Source organism: Somniosus microcephalus, unplaced genomic scaffold, assembly GCF_052327205.1.
Source record: "Somniosus microcephalus isolate GS21.2 unplaced genomic scaffold, FLI_Smic_1.0 unresolved_chr4, whole genome shotgun sequence".
Lineage (NCBI taxonomy): Eukaryota > Metazoa > Chordata > Chondrichthyes > Squaliformes > Somniosidae > Somniosus > Somniosus microcephalus.
The window spans coordinates 41,597,753-41,613,294 of NW_028225182.1; the positions used below are offsets into that span (position 1 = coordinate 41,597,753).

General features: G+C 54.9%; 1 protein-coding gene across 1 annotated transcript in view; it reads right to left on the reverse strand.

The window, feature by feature from the left end:
• tnk1 (tyrosine kinase, non-receptor, 1) overlaps positions 1-15,542 on the reverse strand; it is a 34,542-nt gene that overhangs the window by 12,521 nt on the left and 6,479 nt on the right. The window contains exons 5-7 of the mRNA XM_085977383.1: positions 12,574-12,848; positions 3,107-3,233; positions 1,015-1,161 (exon numbers count right to left, since the gene is read on the reverse strand). Coding sequence (XP_085833509.1) covers positions 1,015-1,161; positions 3,107-3,233; positions 12,574-12,848 — 549 coding nt within the window. The remainder of the gene's footprint in view (positions 1-1,014; positions 1,162-3,106; positions 3,234-12,573; positions 12,849-15,542) is intronic.

Here is a 15,542-nt window from a genome sequence, read left to right on the forward strand (position 1 = left end):
CCGCACCCGTACCCCCCGACAACCGCACCAGCCCCCCTCGACAACCGCACCCGCCCCCCCTCGACAACCGCACTCGCCCCCCTCGACAACCGCACTCGCCCCCCTCGACAACCGCACTCTGCCCCCCTCGACAACCGCACTCGCCCCCCTCGACAACCGCACTCTGCCCCCCTCGACAACTGCACTCGCCCCCCTCGACAACCGCACTCGCCCCCCTCGACAACCGCACTCGCCCCCCTCGACAACCGCACTCGCCCCCCTCGACAACCGCACTCGCCCCCCTCGACAACCGCACTCGCCCCCCTCGACAACCGCACTCGCCCCCCTCGACAACCGCACCCGCCCCCCTCGACAACCGCACTCGCCCCCCTCGACAACCGCACTTGCCCCCTCGCCCCCCTCGACAACCGCACTCGCCCCCCCTCGACAACCGCACTCGCCCCCCTCGACAACCGCCCCCTCGACAACCGCCCCCTCGACAACCGCACTCGCCCCCCTCGACAACCGCACCCGCCCCCCTCGACAACCGCACCCGCCCCCCTCGACAACCGCACCCGCCCCCCTCGACAACCGCACTCCGCCCCCCTCGACAACCGCACTCGCCCCCCTCGACAACCGCACTCGCCCCCCTCGACAACCGCACTCGCCCCCTCGACAACCGCACTCGCCCCCCTCGATATCGTTCCCACTCACAAAATCGCACGCAGTTCCAATTAAACCACACTCACTAAACCACCTTTTTACAGGTAACAATCTAGCTGACTGGGACGTTCTGCTCAAGAGCGAGGCTCCCGTGAAGAGGAGAGTCCTGGCTCCCCACTCCCAATCACTCTGCAGTGTCCCGCGCTGCCAGGGGCTGACACCGGATGCCGTCTCTCCCACGGGGGAATAGCCTGACGCCGCTCGCTGTCTAAGCGGACGGTCAGGCGAAGTACCAAGGAGGGGGTCTGGTAGCGGTGGGCAGGAGAGAGAACCGGGAAACCAGACACCATAAACAGCACGAGCCAGCCATACCTCCTTGATCCGTGTACAGAGAGCGCTGAATGTCGGTCGGTCCTCGGGAGCAGCAGACCAGCACTGCAGCGCCATGTTGTAGATATTCGCCGGACAATCGACGGGCTGCTCCAGTCTCTTCCTTTCCCGATCGATCATCATTAAAATCTGGAGAGAGAGAGTCCCTTATTGTTACTGCAAAAGACACAGGAAGCTAGCATGCAGTTACAGCAAGAAAGAAAGACTTGCATTTCTATAGCGCCTTTCACGACCACCGGATGCCTCTATAGCTTTACAGCCAATTAAGTACTTTTTGAACTGGAGTCACTGTTGTAATGTGGGATACACAGCAGCCAATTTGCGCACAGCAAGCTCCCACAAACAGCAATGTGAAAATGACCAGATAATGTTGAGGGAGAACTCCCCACTGTTCTTCTTCGAAATAATGGCCATGGGATCTTTTACGTCCACCTGAGAGAGCAGACGGGGCCTCGGTTTAACGTCTCATCCGAAAGACGGCACCTCCGACAGTGCGGCGCTCCCTCAGCACTGCACTGGGAGCGTCAGCCGAGCTTTCTGTGCTCAAGCTCCTGGAGTGGGACTTTGAACCCACGACCTTCTGACTCAGAGGCGAGTGTGCTGCCCACTGAGCCACAGCCGACATTGAAAACTGACACTGACACAAGCAATTAGGAAGGCAAATGGCATCTTGGCCTTTATTGCAAGGGGGTTGTGAGGAAGTCTTGCTACAATTGTACAGGGCCTTGGTGAGACCACACCTGGAGTACTGGGCACAGTTTCAGTCTCCGTATCTAAGGAAGGATATACTTTCCATAGAGGGAGTGCAACGAAGGTTCACTAGACTGGTTCCTGGGATGGGGGGATTGTCCTATGAGGAGAGATTGAGTAGACTAGGCCTATATTCTCTAGAGTTTAGAAGAATGAGAAGTGATCTCATTGAAACTTACAAAATTCTTACAGAGATTGACAGGGTAGATGCAGGGAGGATGTTTCCCCCTGGCTGGGGAGTGTAGAACCAGGGGTCACAGTCTCAGAATAAGGGGTCGGCCATTTTGGACTGAGATGAGGAGAAATTTCTTCACTCAGAGGGTGGTGAATCTTTGGAATTCTCAACCCCAGAGGGCTGTGGAGGCTCAGCCGTTGAGTATATTCAAGACCGAGAGCGATAGATTTTTGGATGTTAAGGAAATCAAGGGATAGTGCAGCAAAGTGGAGATGAGGTAGAAGATCAGCCGCGATCTTATTGAATGGCGGAGCAGGCTCGAGGGGCCGAATGGCCGACTCCTGCTCCTACATCTTATGTTCTTATGAAAAACTTTCTTCTCACCTCCCCTCTAGATCTTTTGCCAATTATTTTAAATCGATGGCCCCTGGTGATTGACCCACTTGTCGGAGGAAAGAGCTTTTCTCTATCTACTCTATCAGAACCTCTCATCAGGCTGAAAATCACTGGCGATATTTTGGCCTCTTATGATGTCTTACTACAGTTATACAGGGCCTTGGTGAGACCACACCTGGAGTACTGTGTGCAGTTTTGGTCTCCTTACCCAAGAAAGGATATACTTGTCATAGAGGGAGTGCAGCGAAGGTTCACCAGACTGACTCCTGGGATGACAGGACTGTCGTATGAGGCGAGATTGGGTCGACTAGGCCTGTATTCACTAGAGTTTAGAAGAATGAGAGGGGATCTCATTGAAACGTATAAAATTCTGACAGGGCTAGACTGACTGGATGCAGGGAGGATGTTTCCCCTGGCTGGGGGGGGGGGGGGGGGGTCTAGAACGAGGGGTCACAGTCTCAGGATACGGGGTAGGACATTTAGGACTGAGATGAGGAGAAATTTCTTCACTCAGAGGGTGGTGAACCTGTGGAATTCTCTACCACAGAAGGCTGTGGAGGCCAATTCACTGAATATATTTAAGAAGGAGATAGATAGATTTCTAGACACAAAAGGCATCAAGGGGTATGGGGAGAGTGCGGGAATATGGTATTGAGATAGAGGATCGGCCATGATCATATTGAATGGCGGAGCAGGCTCGAAGGGCCAAATGGCCTACTCCTACTGCTATTTTTCTATGTTTCTATGTTTTACCTCCCGGCCGTACATTCCCAACCAGGGCTCCTCGCAGTACGAGAACAGCTCCCACAAAACGACACCGAACATCCAGACGTCAGACGCGTGGGAAAACGTTCCGGATTTCAGGCTTTCCGGAGCACACCTGCAGAAATAAAAAGAGAGCCGGAATGTCGATGGGTAACATAGAAGATAGGAGCAGGAGTAGGCCATTCGGCCCCTTGAGCCTGCTCCGCCATTCAATGCGATCATAGCTGATCATCCAAATTCAGTGCCCTGTCCCTGCTTTCTCCCCATACCCCTTGATCCCTTTAGCCTTAAGAAATATATCCAACTCCTTCTTGAATATATTTAATGAATTGGCTTCTACTGCCTTCTGTGGTAGAGAATTCCACAGGTTCACCACTCTCTGGGTGAAGAAATTCCTCCTCATTTCTGTCCTAAAAGGCCTACCCCTTATCCTTAGACTGTGGCCCCTGGTTCTGGACTCCCCGACCATCGGGAACATCCTTCCTGCATCTAGTCTGTCCAGTCCTGTCAGAATTTTATAAGTTTCAGTAAGATCCCCTCTCATTCTTCTAAACTCCAGTGAGTATAAGCCCAATCGACCCAATCTCTCCTCGTACGTCATTCCTGCCATCCCAGGTATCAGCCTGGTGAATCTTCGCTGAACTCCTTCCATGGCAAGAACATCCTTCCTCAGATAACGCGACCAAAACTACACACAATACTCAAGATGTGGTCTCACCAAGGCCCTGTACAACTGCAGCAAGACATCCTTGTTCCTGTACTCAAACCCTCTCGCTACGAAGGCCAACATACCATTTGCCTTCTTAACCGCCTACTGCACCTGCATGCTTACCTTCAGCGACTGGTGCACAAGGACACCCAGATCTCGTTGCACTTCCCCTTCTCCCAATCTATTGCCATTCAGATAATAATCTGCCTTCCTGTTTTTGCCACCTAAGTGGATAACCTCACATTTATCCACGTTATATTGTATCTACCATGCTTTTGCCCAATCACCCAAACTGTCCAAATCATTCTGGAGTTCCTTGGCATCCTCCTCACAGCACACACGCCCACCCAGCTTAGTGTCGTCAGCAAATTTGGAGATATTACATCAATTCCCTTGTCTAGATCATTAATATATATTGTGAATAGCTGGGGTCCAAGGACCGATCCCTGCGGTACCCCACTAGTCACTGCCTGCCACTCGGAAAAAAATCCGTTTATTCCAACTCTTTGCTTTCTGTCTGCCAACCAGTTCTCTATCCAAGTCAATACTTTGCCCCCAATCCCACGTGCCTTAACTTTACACGCTAATCTCTTATGCGGGACCTTATCAAAAGCCTTCTGAAAATCCAAATACACCACATCCACTGGTTCTCCCTTATCTATTTTACCAGTTACATCCTCAAAAAATATATCTAACTCCTTCTTGAATTTATTTAATGAATTGGCCTCCACCGCCTTCTGTGGTAGAGAATTCCACAGGTTCACCACCCTTTGGGTGAAGAAATTCCTCCTCATTGATGCGCAATTAATTACTCATAAAAGACGGAGAGTTAGGAGAGTAACTAAAAGGCTTTTATTAACAAAGAACAGAGCATGCCTCTCGTGGTTGACTGGTTTCCAAGAAGGCAGGGGGCTGCAGAGCAGTCACCTTTATACCTGGGCATGTGGGTGGAGCCAGGGGCGGAGCCAGCTGAGGCATGCATAGATACAACAGTGTGCAACAACAACAACAACGGTGAACAACAATAACAGTGGTTTACCACATTCACCCCTTGTTTAAAATTGAGTCCGGCGGGGTGAAGTGTAGTAAAGGTTCGTGTAAGTAAGTCTATCAGGTGGCCTTGTATGCCGTCCTGATCGTCGTGGTGGCGGCGGTGATGGTGCAGCATCCAACGTTGAATCTGGCGTCTCATTGAGTGGTTGGGTGGTCAATGACGGGTCCTGGGGCTGCGGCATGCCATCTACAGGGGTTGGGTTGTGGGTAGTGGTGGATGGCAATGGTAGTGTTTCAGGGGCACCCGAAGGTGCGAGGTCTCGTATGGAGACTGTGTCCTCCCGCCCGTCCGGGTACGCCACGTAAGCATACTGGGGGTTGGCGTGGAGGAGGCTCACCCTCTCGACCAGGGGGTCCATTTTATGGGACCTCACGTGCTTCCGCAGTAGGACGGGTCCTGGAGACGTCAGCCATGTCGGTAGCGAGGTCCCCGATGTGGACTTCCTGGGGAAAGTGAACATTTTTTCATGGGGGGCGGCATTGGTGGCCATACAAAGCAGTGACCGAATGGAGTGGAGCGCCGCAGGGAGGACCTCCTGCCAGCGAGAGGTCGGAAGGCCCTTAGATTTTAAGTTTAAGAGGATGGCCTTCCAAACCATCGCGTTCTCTCTTTCCACCTGGCCGTTCCCCCGGGGGTTGTAGCTGGTGGTTCTGCTTGTAGCAATACCTCTCGTGAGCAGGTACTGACGGAGTTCGTCGCTCATAAAGGATGAGCCCCGGTCGCTATGGATATAGCTAGGGAAGCCGAACAAGGCGAAAAGGTCATTCAGACCTTTAATGACCGTGGTACTGGTCATGCCTGGGCAAGGGATGGCAAACGGGAAACGGGAGTACTCATCAATTATGTTGAGGAAGTACACGTTGCGGTCAGAGGAGGGGAGGGGCCCTTTAAAATCGACGCTCAGGCGCTCGAAGGGGCGAGTGGCCTTGATCAGGCTTGCTCTGTCTAGCCTATAAAAATGCAGTTTGCACTCGGCACAGATTTGGCAGTTCCTGGTCATGGTCCTGACCTCCTCGATGGAGTAGGGCAGGTTACGGGATTTGATGAAATGCAAGAACCTGGTGACCCCCGGGTCATTGTGGAGGGTCTGCAGTCTATCAACCTGCGCGTTGGCGCATGTACCACGTGATAGGGCATCTGGGGGCTCATTGAGTTTCCCGGGCCGGTACAAGATATCGTAATTGTCGGTGGAGAGTTCGATTCTCCACCTCAAGATCTTGTCGTTCTTGATTTTGCCCCTCTGCTTATTATTAAACATAAAAGCTACTGAACGCTGGTCAGTGAGCAGGGTAAATCGTTTTCCGGCCAGGTAATGTCTCCAATGTCGCACCGCTTCCACAACGGCCTGGGCCTCCTTTTCGACAGAGGAGTGTCGCATCTCGGGGCCCTGGAGGGTCCTTGAGAAAAAGGCCACGGGTCTCCCCGCCTGGTTAAGGGTTGCAGCTAGGGCGAAGTCGGATGCGTCGCTCTCCACTTGGAAAGGGATGGACTCATCCACTGCGTGCATTGTGGCCTTCGCAATATCTCTTTTTATGAGAGTGAAGGCTGCACATGCCTCTGCTGTCAGTGGGAAGGAGGTGGACTTGATGAGGGGTCTGGCTTTGTCCGCATAGTTGGTCACCCACCGAGCATAGTAAGAGAAAAACCCTAGGCATCTCTTCAGTGCTTTTTGGCAGTGGGGGAGGGGGAGCTCCATAAGGGGGCGCATTCTGTCGGGGTCGGGGCCGATGACTCCGTTCTCCACTACGCAGCCAAGAATGGCGAGGCGCGTGGTGCGAAACATACATTTGTCCTTGTTGTATGTTAGATTCAGTCGCTGGGCCGTACGGAGGAATTTCTCTAGGTTAACGTCATGGTCCTGCTGGTCGTGGCCGCAGATGGTGACGTTGTCTAGATAGGGGAAGGTGGCCTGCAGCGCGTTCTGGTCAACCATTCGGTCCATCTCCCTTTGGAAGACCGAAACCCTGTTGGTGACGCCGAAGGGGACTCGGAGGAAGTGGTAGAGACGACCGTCAGCTTCAAAAGCTGTGTACTGGCAGTCCTCAGCCCTGATGGGGAGCTGGTGGTATGCCGACTTCAGATCAATCGTCGAGAACACCCGGTATTGTGCTATCTGATTGACCATGTCAGATATGCGGGGGAGTGGGTATGCATCTAACTGGGTGTAGCGATTGATCGTCTGGCTGTAGTCAATAACTAGGTGCTGTTTTTCGCCAGTCTTCACTACCACCACTTGTGCTCGCCATGGGCTAGTGCTGCCCTCAATAATCCCTTCCTTCAGGAGTCTTGCTACTTCGGATTTAATGAAGCTCCTATCCCCGGCACTGTACCGCCTGCTTTTGGTAGCGATGGGCTTACAGTCGCGGGTGAGGTTAGCGAACAGGGGGGGGGGGGGGGGGAGACTTTAAGCGTGGAGAGGCTGCAAATGGTGCGCGGCGGGCGATTTAAAAGCTGCTGGCTGCAGACTGTGAGTGAGGGGAGGGGTCCGCCGTACGCTAATGTGACACTTTTAAGGTGGCACTGAAAATCCAACCCCAGTAGAACGGCAGCGCAGAGATGGGGCAGGACAAGAAGTTTAAAATTTTTGTATTCTGTGCCCCTTACTGAAAGGGTCACTACACAGTAGCCACCAACGTCTGCTGAATGGGATTTGGAAGCCATAGAGATCCGATGGCGCGTTGGCCGGACCGGGAGAGAGTAACTGCGCACCGTGTCGGGGTGGATAAAGCTCTCCGTGCTCCCGCTGTCGAAAAGGCAGGTAGTGGCGCGGCCGTTTACCGTAATGTCCATCATGGACCTGGACAGTTGGTGAGGGAGAGATTGGTCCAGCGTCACGGAGGCCAGCGTATGGTCGAGCGAGTCGCTGTGGTCGTCAGACGAGGCGGTGGTTGAGTCCGGGTCACCCGCGATTGGAGTTGGAGGCGTCCAAGATGGCGGACAAAATGGCTGCGCCCATGATCCCGATCCCCACGCGGCTGGAGGTGTCCAAGATGGCGGACAAGATGGCTGCCCCCACGGTTCACACGCGGCGCTGCTGGCGTTAGCGGTTTTACCTTTGCAGGCGCTGACGTAGTGTCCTTTCTTCCCGCAGCCAGAGCAGGTAGCGTTTTTCTCCGGGCAGTGTGCTCTGGGTGTTTTGCCTGGCCACAAAAGTAACATTTCGGGCCCTTGGACATCACTGCAGCAGTTGGTGCCGGGGGTGGCGGTCCCATGACCCAAGGTTGCGGCGTCCACAGTGCGGAGCGGTTAGGGGAGAATGCGTCCATATCCCGGTGGGCCGCGTCTAGCGAGAGCGTGAGGGACACTGCCTTCTTCAGGTCGATTTCGCCCTTCTCCAGCAGTCTCTGCCGGGAGTAGTCGGACTTGAGGCCCGCAACGAAAGCATCTCGGATAAGTCCCTCCGTGTGTGTCGCGGCCGATACCTCTTTACAATCGCAGGCTCGGCCGAGTATCTGTAGTGCCCGTAGGAATGCCTCCACCGATTCCCCGGACTGCTGTTTGCGGGATCTTAGGAGGTGTCTGGCATAAACCGTATTTACCGGGCGTGTGTATTGTCCTTTTAGCAGATCGATAGCCGCCGCATAGGTAGTCGCGTCCTGGATGAGCGTGTAGACTTGGTGGCCCACCTTGGAGGCCAGGATTTTTAGTTTGTTTCCATCTAGTGTCACGGCTGAGGCTTCCAGGTAAGCTTCGAAGCAACGCAGCCATTGTGCGAACTTGGTAGACGAACCCGCCTCTTGAGGGTCTAGGTCCAGGCATGTTGGTCTGAGGGCATGCAGCAGCGCCTGCTGCTCAGCGTTTGGTGCCGTCATTTGCTGCAGCGCCTGCTGCTCAGCATTTGGTGCCGACATTTTGTTTTTGTTAATAAAATTGATGCGCAATTAATTACTCATAAAAGACGGAGAGTTAGGAGAGTAACTAAAAGGCTTTTATTAACAAAGAACAGAGCATGCCTCTCGTGGTTGACTGGTTTCCAAGAAGGCAGGGGGCTGCAGAGCAGTCACCTTTATACCTGGGCATGTGGGTGGAGCCAGGGGCGGAGCCAGCTGAGGCATGCATAGATACAACAGTGTGCAACAACAACAACAACAACGGTGAACAACAATAACAGTGGTTTACCACACTCATCTCTGTCCTAAATGGCTTACCCCTTATCCTTAGACTGTGACCCCTGGTTCTGGACTCCCCCGCCATCGGGAACATCCTTCCTGCATCTAGTCTGTCTAGTCCTGTTAGAATTTTATAAGTTTCAATGAGATCCCCTCTCATTCTTCTAAACTCCAGCGAATATAAGCCCAATCGACCCAATCTCTCCTCATACGTCATTCCTGCCATCCCAAGTATCAGTCTGGTGAATCTTTGCTGCACTCCCTCCATGGCAAGAACATCCTTCCTCAGGGTAAAAAGAGAACGCCCGCTGGCTGAGAAGGGAAGGCCACAGCCTCTTGCTGGTTCACCTTCATTAGCCCGCAATTCCGACCCAAGTTGTAGGTAACCCCTTCAAGTCAAGCAGTTCAGCGTGAATGGACGAAGCGCCGTACTGCCGGTGGGGAGCGTCCGTCTCCCTCGAGCAGTCCAGGGACGACGCACACGCATTGTCGCGTGACCCCGCACGGGTACGTGTTTTGTGCAGAGTTCTTTCGAGTCATAGGTGGGAAAAAATTCTGTTGGTTTGCGCCTCCCGTTAGTGCCTTAAGAGGGCGCTAATGGGGCGCAAAGCAACGAGCGCCCGGGCACGGCGATGTTTGCGCCGCTCGCGAAATTGACCAGTTTGCGGCTGCGTTAAACACTACCGCTACGATCTCCTGCGCCGGCAGATCGTGACGTCAGTCGAGCGTGCAACGCCCCGGACCGGATATTGAGTGGCGCCCCCTGCCTTACCGCCTGCCGCTAGCAACGACAGGTTGAGGGGAGCGTTTTGCAGTCGGGAAGGAACTGGGGGAGCGCTATTTAAAAGCGACCGCTTCCCGTCTTTGTATGTCGGCGAAGTTTTTTCACCACGCATTCTGAGTGAGAGAGAGCGAGAGACTGCAGGAGATATTCAATGCTGTGTGAAGGAGTTTTGGGTACTGAGCAGCACTTTGCAGGTTCATTTTGATTTGCCCTTCCTTGTATCGATTTAGAAGAGACTGTGGGGGCTGCACTCTGAGCTCTTTCCCTGGGCCTCTCCATTGTTCTTTGCAGCAGATTTGATGTACAGGTCTCTCCAGGCCGAGATTCAAGGCTGCAATGAGCAGGATGTGGCTGGAGAGCAAGATTGACCCTCCCCTTTAAGAACTGGCCAGCGCCAGTCTGTCCGTGTTCCATTGCTGACTGACATCACAGGAGCTTCGCCAGCGCTCTGAGTTAGCGCCTCGCTCCTCGGCCTTTGCGCCTTAAGACAGGTGTGAAGCGCCTGATTTAGCGCTCCAATCAACTCCAGGGGCGATAAAAGCCAAGTTTGCCGTCGGAGGCGATAATTAGCACCAGGCGCTAAACATTGCGCCCGGCCGATAACCGTGCCCCAAACGGGGCGATACTGAATTTCTCCCCCATAGAGTCATAGGGGGAACAATTAGCGCCCCCGCAGCCGACATTGAGTGGTAGCGCCCCAAGAGGGGAGGGGCCTTGCGCAGCGCGACCCGAGGCCCAGCTGGGCTACCGGGGATCGGAGTGTCGGCAAAAGAGCCCGACACTCAAGAGAAGTGCCGGGGTCATGGAGCGCAGCCGGCATTCCGCGGGGGGTGGGGGCGGGTAAGGAGGCCAGGAACGGGAGCGGAGGCAGACAGCCAGAAACAAAAATGGCTGCCCGGCACCTCACCTTTAAATAGCGCTGCCCCGGCCGCAGATAGGCCCCCCCTGACCCCGTCGGACATCGTGTCCGGCGGTAAGTCAGGGGGCGCTCCCGAAGATCGCGGCCGGGGCGCGAGCAGGGCGCTAACGGTTACCGCCGCCGCTGCTAACCTCCTGCTGAATTTCGCGGGAGGCGTTGGCGGCGCCACGCCCGGGCGCTAGTTGCTTTACACCCCGTTAGTGCCCTCAACGGGAGGCGCAAAGCAACCAAATGTTTCTCCCATAGAGTCATAACGGCACAGAAGGAGGCTATTCGGCCCATCGAGTCTGTGCCGGCTCTCTGTAGAGCAATCCAGTCAGTCCCATTCTCCCGCTCTATCCCCGTAGCCCTGCAAGTTTATTTCCCTCAAGTGCCTATCCAGTCTCCCCTTGAAAACATCGAGTGTCTCCGCTTCCACCACTTCCGTCGGCAGCGAGTTCCAGGTCCTCACCACTCGCTGCGTAAAAAGGTTTCTCCTCACATCCCCCCTGTTTATTCGCCCTGTGTGGTTGGGTGTACGGATACACAGTGAATATACAGCCCCATACAAGCTTATACTCGCACGGCTGTGCAACAATTAGGCGCAAACGCCGGCGTGCGCACACACCGCTTGTAAACATATGGATGACACACTGACAGCATGCACACAAACACACAGACTACACGTGGTCAGCACACGCACAGACAGAATCGGGTTATACAGCACATGTACCCACACCCGAAAACACAGATTAGATGCTATCTGTTTGCTCTCTCTTCCACACACAAACACAGTCACGCACGTAGACACAGATCGTTATGCAGTCAAACACACACAATCTTTCTCTGGAACAGTGTCAGCTGTGGCTCAGTGGGTCGCGCACTCGCCTCGAGTCAGAAGGTCGTGGGTTCGAGTCCCGCTCCAGGGACTTGAGCACATAAAGCTAGGCTGACACTCCCAGTGCAGTACTGAGGGAGTGCTGCACTGTCGGAGGTGCCGTCAGATTATCTGGGTCATTATCACATTGCTGTTTGTGGGAGCTTGCTGTGTGCAAAGTGGCTGCCGTGTTTCCTACATTACAACAGTGACTACACTGCAAAAGTACTTCATTGGCTGTAAAGCGCTTTGAGATGTCCGGTGGTCGTGAAAGGTGCTATATAAATGCTTTCTTTCGTTAACAGAGGAGGCTGAGGGGATATTTAATTGAGGGGTATAAAATTATGAGGGGCCCGGATAGAGTGGATAGGGAGGACCTATTTCCCTTAGCAGAGGGGTCAATAACCAGGGGGCAGAGATTTAAAGTAATTGGTAGAAGGATTAGAGGGGAGTTGAGGAGAAATCTTTTCACCCAGAGGGTGGGGGGGGTCTGGAACTCTCATCGTATTTAAAAAGTACTTGGATATGCACTTGAAGTGCCGTAACCTGCAGGGCTACGGACCAAAACCTGGAAAGTGGGATTAGGCTGGATGTCGGCATGGACACGATGGGCCGAATGGCCTCCTTCTGTGCTGCAAATTTCTATGATTCTATGGGGGAGAAATTCAGTTGCTTTGTGCCTCCCGGGACAGTCTCCCTCCTAGTGCCCTGGGACGCAAAGCAACTAGCGCCCGGGCGTGGTGCTGCCAACGCCTCCCGCGAAATTCAGCAGGAAGTTAGCGGCGGAGGTAACAGTTAGCGCCCCGCAGCGCTGCGCTGCCGGCGATGACGTCATCGTCGAGCGCAGCACCCCAGCTGCGATCTTCGGTAGCGCCCCCTGACTTACCACCGGACGCTCTGTCTGACGGGGTCAGGGGAGCCTACCTGCGGCCGGAACAGCGCTAATTAAAGACTATTTTTCAATACACACACACACACACACACACACACACACACACACACACACGTGCGTGGAGAATCTCACCAAGCAAAGGGGATCTTCCGATGAGCCTGCATCACGTAATGGTCGCCGTTGGACAGGGACCGCGTCAGGCCGAAGTCCGCGATCTTCACCAGGTCCTCGGCGGCCAGCAGGATGTTGCGGGCGGCGAGGTCGCGGTGTATGAAGTGGTTGGCCTCCAGGTACTCCATGCCCTCGCACACCTGCACGGCGTAGAGCCACAGCATGTGGATGGGGAAGGCACCGTGCCTGCCCCTCAGGTGGTCGTAGAGAGACCCGAACGACGCCAACTCCGTCACCTACACCAGGGGAGAAAAGATCAGGAAGGGTTTCGATCGAGTGAACGAGGAGAAACTGTTTTCAGTGGCAGGAGGGCCGGTAACCAGAGGACACAGATTTAAGATCATTGGCAAAAGAACCAGAGGGGGAGATGAGGAGAATATTTTTTACGCAGCGAGTTGTTGTGATCTGGAATGCACTGCCTGAAAGGGCGGTGGAAGCAGATTCAATGGTAACTTTCAAAAGGGAATTGTAAAAATACTTTAAGGGGAGAAATTTTGCAGCACTATAGGGGAAAGAGCAGAGGAGTCGGACTAATTGGAGAGCTCTTTCAAAGGCCGGCATTGGCGCGATGGGCCGAATGGCCTCTTTCTGTGCTGTATCGTTCTATGACTTAACCTCAGAAAAGGGTGAATGACAAGGAAAGAACAGAACGAGAGAGAGAGAGCGAACAGTGTAGAGGGAGCTTTACTCTGTATCTAACCCGTGCTGTACCTGCCCTGGGAGTGTTTGATGGGACAGTGTAGAGGGAGCTTTACTCTGTATCTAACCCGTGCTGTACCTGCCCTGGGAGTGTTTGATGGGACAGTGTAGAGGGAGCTTTACTCTGTATCCAACCTGTGCTGTACCTGCCCTGGGAATGTTTGATGGGACAGGGTAGAGTGAGCTTTACTCTGTATCTAACCCATGCTGTACCTGTCCTGGGAGTGTTTGATGGGACAGTGTAGCGGGAGCTTTATTCTATATCTAACCCGTGCTGTACCTGCCCTGGGAGTGTTTGATGGGACAGTGTAGAGGGAGCTTTACTCTGTATCTAACCCGCGCTGTACCTGCCCTGGGAGTGTTTGATGGGACAGTGTAGAGGGAGCTTTACTCTGTATCTAACCCGTGCTGTACCTGCCCTGGGAGTGTTTGATGGGACAGTGTAGAGGGAACTTTACTCTGTATCTAACCCGGAACTGGTGCCGAGTGCTTAGAGTGGAAAGTTTCCTATTTCCACCCGCCAGATGGATAGAGAAACAGTGGCGTTCTGACAGAATGTTGTGTAACAATAAGATTTTTGCTCGATCGGAACTGGATTTTGTTGAATAATATATTGCCGCTTGCTAATCAGACAGATGGACCATATATTACACATTGAATTATTTATCTGAGACTCTGATGGGCCCAGCGTCAGCTTGATGTCTCCAGGCGGGTTTCGTTATTTGAGGGAACATCAACAAAAGTTTCCATGATGGCGCACAACCCAAGGCCTGTAACAGATGTAAAGAAACGACGGGTGGTCACTGTGAATCCTGGAGCAGGGCCAAGCCAGGCTCAAAGCCAGAACCCAGGCCACAAATGAGGCCCCAACCCAGAACATAGGCCTCGACCCAGAATCCAGGCCCCGACCCAGAATGCAGGCTCTAACTCAGAATGCAGGCCCCAATCTGGGCTCCAACTGAAAACTGAGGTTGCAACCCAGAACTCATACCTCAATCCAGGCTCCATCCCAGAACACAGGCCCCCGACCCGGAGCCAGAACCCAGGCCCCCCACTCCAGAACCCAGGCCCCCCCCACTCCAGAACCCAGGCCCCCCCACTCCAGAACCCAGGCCCCCCCCACTCCAGAACCCAGGCCCCCCCCACTCCAGAACCCAGGCCCCCCCACTCCAGAACCCAGGCCCCCCCCCACTCCAGAACCCAGGACCCCCCCACTCCAGAACCCAGGCCCCCCCCACTCCAGAACCCAGGCCCCCCCCACTCCAGAACCCAGGCCCCCCCCCACTCCAGAACCCAGGCCCCCCCCACTCCAGAACCCAGCCCCCCCCCACTCCAGAACCCAGCCCCCCCACTCCAGAACCCAGCCCCCCCAACTCCAGAACCCAGCCCCCCCACTCCAGAACCCAGCCCCCCCCACTCCAGAACCCAGCCCCCCCCCCACTCCAGAACCCAGCCCCCCCCACTCCAGAACCCAGCCCCCCCCACTCCAGAACCCAGCCCCCCCCACTCCAGAACCCAGCCCCCCCCACTCCAGAACCCAGGCCCCCCCCCACTCCAGAACCCAGGCCCCCCCACTTCAGAACCCAGGCCCGCCCCCACTCCAGAACCCAGGCCCCCCCCCACTCCAGAACCCAGGCCCCCCCCACTCCATAACCCAGCGCCCCCCCCACTCCAGAACCCAGCCCCCCCACTCCAGAACCCAGCCCCCCCCCACTCCAGAACCCAGCCCCCCCCCACTCCAGAACCCAGCCCCCCCCCCCCACTCCAGAACCCAGGCCCCCCACTCCAGAACCCAGGCCCCCCACTCCAGAACCCAGGCCCCCCACTCCAGAACCCAGGCCCCCCACTCCAGAACCCAGGCCCCCCCACTCCAGAACCCAGGCCCCCCACTCCAGAACCCAGGCCCCCCACTCCAGAACCCAGGCCCCCCACTCCAGAACCCAGGCCCCCCACTCCAGAACCCAGGCCCCCCACTCCAGAACCCAGGCCCCCCACTCCAGAACCCAGGCCCCAATCTGGCCTCAAACCCAGAGCTGAGGCAAGAACATAGAATCCAGGCCTGAATCCAGGCTCCAAGCCAGAAAACAGACTCCAAGCTGGGCTGTAATTGAAAACCAAGGCTCCAACCCAGAATTCATGCCTCAAAAGCTAGTATCAGTAATGGTGACCATGAAACTATCGGATTGTCATAAAAACCCATCTGGTTCACTAATGTCCTTTAGGGAAGGAAA